The sequence below is a fragment of the Adiantum capillus-veneris genome, chromosome 29, assembly GCF_014529385.1.
Source record: "Adiantum capillus-veneris isolate H3 chromosome 29, ASM1452938v2, whole genome shotgun sequence".
NCBI classification, from domain to species: Eukaryota; Viridiplantae; Streptophyta; class Polypodiopsida; order Polypodiales; family Pteridaceae; genus Adiantum; species Adiantum capillus-veneris.
The window spans coordinates 112,997,857-113,003,856 of record NC_140959.1 but is presented as its reverse complement, the minus strand read 5'-3'; the positions used below and the strand labels follow the sequence as shown (position 1 = coordinate 113,003,856).

General features: G+C 49.0%; 1 protein-coding gene across 2 annotated transcripts in view; it reads left to right on the top strand.

Annotated features, from left to right (window-relative positions):
* The first annotated feature begins 885 nt into the window (after positions 1-885).
* LOC147419779 (putative sodium/metabolite cotransporter BASS1, chloroplastic) overlaps positions 886-6,000 on the top strand; it is a 42,943-nt gene continuing 37,828 nt past the window's right edge. Inside the window, exon 1 of one of the 2 annotated variants that reach the window (XM_086506193.1) lies at positions 886-1,437. In XM_086506193.1, coding sequence (XP_086362319.1) covers positions 985-1,437 — 453 coding nt within the window. In that variant the 5' untranslated portion in view covers positions 886-984. Of the gene's footprint in view, positions 1,438-1,466; positions 1,491-6,000 lie in introns of those variants that run through there. The other variant, XM_086506194.1, reaches the window with a different exon arrangement.

The following is a 6,000-nucleotide window of genomic DNA, read 5'->3' as shown; positions in this document are numbered from 1 at the left end:
TGTGTTGGTTATGGGGATCATTGTAGAGCGTTGGCTTCTAGGTCCACGCGAGTTCGACTCCTCTATCCCCTTTAGAGGGTGAGGTGGGTGGGAAGTTCCAAGGTATTTGAACTCAAGGATGAGATTTGGGGAATCTCCTAAAGCAATGAATAAACAATGCAGCGAGCCAGTATGTGCTACACATTTTGAAAAAGAAAAGATTAATCAGCATCCTCTGAAGATGCTGTTCCACTGGAATTCCACGGAGCGACTTGGAAGCAAAGGCTCTCTCTCTCTCTCCATTTGCATGCCAGCGACCACATGTGGCTCATTCTCTCTCTCTCTCTCTCTCTCTCTCTCTCTCTCTCTCACACACACACACACACACACACACACCAAAGCTCTCTCTGCTTAGAGCATGCACAGGAGCCTTGGGGTAGAATCTGGTGGAGAGAGAGAGAGAGAGAGAGAGAGAGAGAGAGAGAGAGAGAGAGAAGAGGGGGGGGGGGGGGGATTGATACCTCATCTCTGCAAGCACAAGCCAAATGGCTATGGTGGTAGATATGTAGGGTGGGCTGGAAGAACAAGAGATGGAGCAGAGTCGTGTGCGAGCACGTCCATTTGCCAATGGGAGGAGGGGATGACGAGAAGAACATAGCAGCAAGTTGAGGCTAAATGGCGTACAGGTGGACTTTGGGTGCAAATGCAGGCATGCGCACTGTGGACGATGGCTGAGGCAGCACAACCAAGGTAAGGACAAGGACCAAGCGCTGTGGCCACGAGGAGGAATAAAAGAATCTTGACACTAATGGAATTTCATTTCATTCGTGCCATAGAGAGAGGTAGAGAGAAGCCTCCTCAGATGTGGGTGGGCACCGCAGAGTTGAATCACAAGTTACACGGCACACTTAGGCATCCGTCATATTGAGTTCACTTTCAGTGGAGTGTGAGGCTCTAAGGAAATACACCGCCACCCCATGCTTACCACACGTACCAATTTCCACCATGAAGCTCACTGTCGTGTCTGTCTCGGCAACGCCTGGTGCTGTACAGAAGTGGAGCCAGGTCCATGCACAGGTCTTTCTCTCCTTCGCCTCCCCTTTTCTTCTCAGACGGTTGTCCTTGAACAGCAGGAGAGCATTGCATGGTGCCCACCCACATCTCAGGAGGCTTCACTCTATCTATGCGTGCTCTAACCGGCTTCCCCCTCCAACGAATTCTCCACCACACCCTCAAAAAAACGATTGGGAGGATGCTCTAGCCATCGCCACCAGCTTGTACCCTGTCTACGTCACCGTAGGTGGCTTCCTCGCCTACACCAATCCCTTAGCTTTTACTTGGTTTGTTTCCAAAGGCCCTTCCTCGTACAGCTTCTCCTTGGCGACCATCATGCTCGCCATGGGTCTCTCCTTAAGTCTTGAGGACCTTCTCCGTGTCATCACAAAGCACCCCTTTCAGGTACTCGATCTTCTTTTCTGCAGCATTTGGACAGAAGGACGGCTTTCATGCTTGTGAGTCACTCCTTGTCTGATTGCTTTTAAATTGAGTTGGTGTGTGCACTAACACGGGACCATGGTTTTGTGTTTACCTAAGGGGTTTTATCTCTTGTCATAGTGCCTGTTAGAGTTACACCACCGTTGCTTCGCCAATTTGTATGGCTAGTGATTGTCCCGGGTTGGCCACCCATCGCACATCATGTAGACTGCATGGGCGGACACTTTAGCACGTGTCCGACCGGTCATTTTCTGAGCCTGGCTGGGTGCACACATTTTTTAGCCATTTTTGGGCTTTAATGTTTTTTACACAAGTTACACATTTTACCCTACCTCAACCTAGAATAGAATGCTTAGGGTCTTGTAGTCATTCAGATTGAGATTGTGTATTGAGAGCATCATTTGCAGAGCACTTGTGTTTTCTCTCTCTCTCTCTCTCTCTCTCTCTCTCTCTCTCTCTCTAAATAGAATGCTTAGGGTCTTGTAGTCATTCAGATTGAGATTGTGTATTGAGAACATCATTTGCAGAGCACTTGTGTTCTCTCTCTCTCTCTCTCTCTCTCTCTCTCTCTCTCTCTCTCTCTCTCTCTCCAGCATTTTCTGCGCGCGTGGCTTACACCCTATCCACTGCCCACTCTCACATGGTATCAGTCGCCAAGACGCGGAGAATCTGTATCGATCCCTCCTCCAGAGCTAGCGCTAGCACTTCTGCTGGTTTCCATCGCGTCAAAAGTCAAAAACGTTGATCAACGTTTTTCAGCCCTAGCGTTTTTTGCAAGAACTTGTATCCAAGGCCTAGCGCTAGCAGATCTGCACCATTCCATCGCGAAGCAACTGCAGATTTAGACTAGCATTCCTGGATCAACCTATCTTGATCTGCATTCCCCTTTGTTGGCGCTTCCTTCTAAGCAGCAGATCGCACCAAATCAACCCCAGATCAGCCTTGCGTTTTTGGTTGGCAGATTTGTGTTTTTGGAGACTTGCTACATTTTCTGCAAAAAGCTGCCCTTGTGCACCTAAGGAAGCGGCCTACATTCGCCTGGAGAGCCTCCTACTGCCATGCACTTGATCGGCGGACAACATGCTGAATTTTTACCATTTGTGCGGTTGATCACCCCTTGCTCGTCAGGACACCATATGGTGGTGGTCTGTGCGGGTATTTTGGATTGCTACAGCATTGGAGACGGTAGCTTCGTCGGCAACTGGCGATCTTATCGATCTACCTCTGGGACTACTCGTTGAGCACGCGACATGTCGACTCCGAAGCAGAAGGGACAACAACCGTAGTCCTTGAAGGGGGCCACTATGTCTTCGGCTACTACGACCACTTCCACTTTTGCGCTTACGTCGGCATCTGCCAACGCTACATCCAACAATTATGCCCTACCTAATTTGCTGAGGAGAAGAAGTTGGATTTACACAGCTATTCTGTGTGGAGGACACGAGTCCACACAATCATTGCCTACCATCTACTTTAGGAATGGTAGAATGATTTCACCCATTCGGCTACACATCCTTTCCTTCCCGAGTGGGTGGATCGGGACATACGATTCTTCACCTTTCTTATGATGAACCTCTCGGACCGCATCACGAAGGAAGTTTCCAAAGAGGAGCATGCACATGCATTGTGGGGACGGATTCTTGACCAGTTTGAGGAGACCTCGTTTGCTAGACATATCACTTTTGAACGGGAGTTGTACAACCTCCAGTTCAAGGATTTCAACTCACTCAATGGGTTGACCCGCCGCATGTGGGAACTCTGCGACAACCTTGTCTCTGTCGGAGGAGATATCACCTCGGAACGCATTGCTGGCCTCTTACTATTCAAGCTTCCCCTACGCTTTGATCCCTACTTTCAGAGTTTGCTCACATCTCGATGTACCTCTTTTCCCACCTGAGACGAGATTCTTTCTTCCCTTAGACAGATTAAGGGACACTCCGCATTCAGAGCCGGAGGTGCTATTGATACAGAAGGAGCTTTGATAGCTCAAGGAGGTCACAAGAAAGTTAAAGGTAAGAAGAAAAAGAAGAAAAAGGACATCGAATGTTACCACTGCCACAAGAAAGGGCACAAAGAATCAGAATGCAAAAAGAAGAATCGAGACGAGGCCAACAGGGAGAAATATACAGCCTCGACTGCAATTGTAGCCTCACGAGACGACGGGGACCGCTCTTGTCACGACAACGGACCACGCTCTTGCTACATTGCAGTCAGGTACTTGGGTTGTTGACAATGGAGCTACTACTCACATGACTCCCCAACAGTCTTGGTTTAGCTCTCTCAAAGAGACTCATGGGTAGACCGTCACTATGGGCGACAACCATGAGATTTCAGTGTCTGGAGCAGGCCAGATTACCCTTTTCCGTTCTACCTCAGACCCGAAGTTCAGTTCTGTGGAGGCGCTTTACGTCCCGGACATGGCCTTCAACCTCCTCTCTGTGTCGAGTTTTGACTCTCAGGGAGTTGACATACACTTTGGGAGTGGCATAGTCACCATTTCTGATTCTACTACAAGTACTATCCTTGCACGCGGTGAGCGTGATGGTTCCCTATACCGCCTCACTGCTCTTCTGTCTCGGACCATGGAGTCTTCTTCTCTATGGCATGCACAATTTGGACATCTATGCTTTCAGCAGCTTCAGCAGGTTGCTAGGACCTCTATGGTGGAGGGTTTACGAGCGATACGCTCCTCATCAGGCGTATGCGAGCTTGCCCGATGGGCAAGCAACACAAGGTTGCCTTTCCGACGCAGGCATCCAACAGAGCTTCGGCACCATTTGCACTGGTTCACATTGATCTACGTGGTCCAATGAGCATTCCTTCATTTTCTGGCTCACAGTTTTTGCTTGTGCTTGTGGATGATTTCAGCAGGTACACTTGGGCTTCGTTCTTAAAGCTCAAGTCGGAGGCTTTCAATTTCATTCGAAATTGGAAGACGATGGTTGAAAAAGAGGACTTGCACGTCAAATGTATTCGCTCAGAGGGGGTGAGTTCACCTCGAAGGACTTTGCACAGTGGTGCAAGTCAGAGGGCATTCAATGCCAGCTGACTACTCCTTACATTTCTTCCTAGAACGGAGTTGTTGAGAGGAAGAATCAGAGTATCATGGAGATGGCTCGTGCGATGCCGGCGCATGCTTCTTTGCCCCAGGTTTACTGGGCAGAGGCGTGCAACACGGCGGTTTACATCGAGAACCGTTCTCCTACCCATGCTTTGCAAGACATGATCCTTATTAGGCTTACTACTTCGGGCGCAAGCCCTTGGTCTCACACTTTCGAGTTTTTGGGTGTTCGGCCTTTATCCATGTGCCAAAGGAGAAGTGATAGAAGTTAGACTTCAAGGCGAAGAAGCTCATCTTCTTGGGCTATTTACGAGAGTGTGATGGATACCGACTTTGTGATCCGGACGCCAAGACCATCGCAGTTAGCCATGATGTGACTTTCATGGAGCTTTTTAGCACACTTGCAGAGGGGCAGCATCCAAGCCTTTATCTTCCCTACCTCCTCCTCATCCACCTCCTACACCTGATCCTACCCCTATTCCTGTTCCTGTACCCTCTACACCGCAGCCAGTTACTTCACCCGATCATGCCATGTCAGATTTCGATTCTGATGTGGATGATGGTTTTCCTTCAATGGAGGAGGTCCCACATCGCAAGGAGAAGTTAGTACCTGGTTGGCTCTACTCTAGGTTTCTTCCTTTGGAGTCACGAAGTTACTAGACTCGCCAAACCCTGGACAGCCTCGACGTTCTGCACGCCTCAAGGACATGCAAGCTTATGATGACGCAGAGTTCGTGAACTTTGCACTCGTGTCCCAGATTCAGGCTTCACCAGTTGAGCCTTTTTCGGTGGAGGAAGCACTCCAGCATGATTGCTGGAAGTGTGCCATGCAGACACAGATGGACGCTATCGAGTGGAATAAAACCTGGACTTTTGTTCCTTGGCCCAACAAGCAGAAGGTGGTTTCTACGAAATGGATTCTCAATACAAAGTACAAGGCCAATGGTTCCCTCGACAAACACAAGGCGAGACTTATTGCTCGGGGTGTCACACAGCGACCAGACATGGACTGTGACGAGACCTTTGCTCCCACTGCTCGCATGAATACCATACGCACAGTGTTTTCTCTCGCAGCCAACTTTGGTTGGCCTATCTTCTATATGAATGTCAAAAGTGCATTTCTGAATGGAGGTTTGGATCTTTATGTGTAGCAACCTCCTGGTTTTCGTATTCTAGGCAAGGAGGATTGGGTCTATCAGTTGTGGAAAGCATTGTATGGATTGAAGTAGGGTGGACGACAGTGGTACCTCACACTTGACCAGTTTCTCGTGAAGCTGGGGTTACGGCGTACCTCATCAGATTTCAAGTGTTATGTTGTCTCTGATGGCTCGTTGGTTGCAATAGTGATTGTCTATGTGGACGATCTCATTTTCACAGGCTCATGGACCAGCAGGATCAAGTCGATCACGAAAGCTATGGAGACGCGTTTCGAGATGACTGATCTTGGGCTTCTTCACTATTTTCTT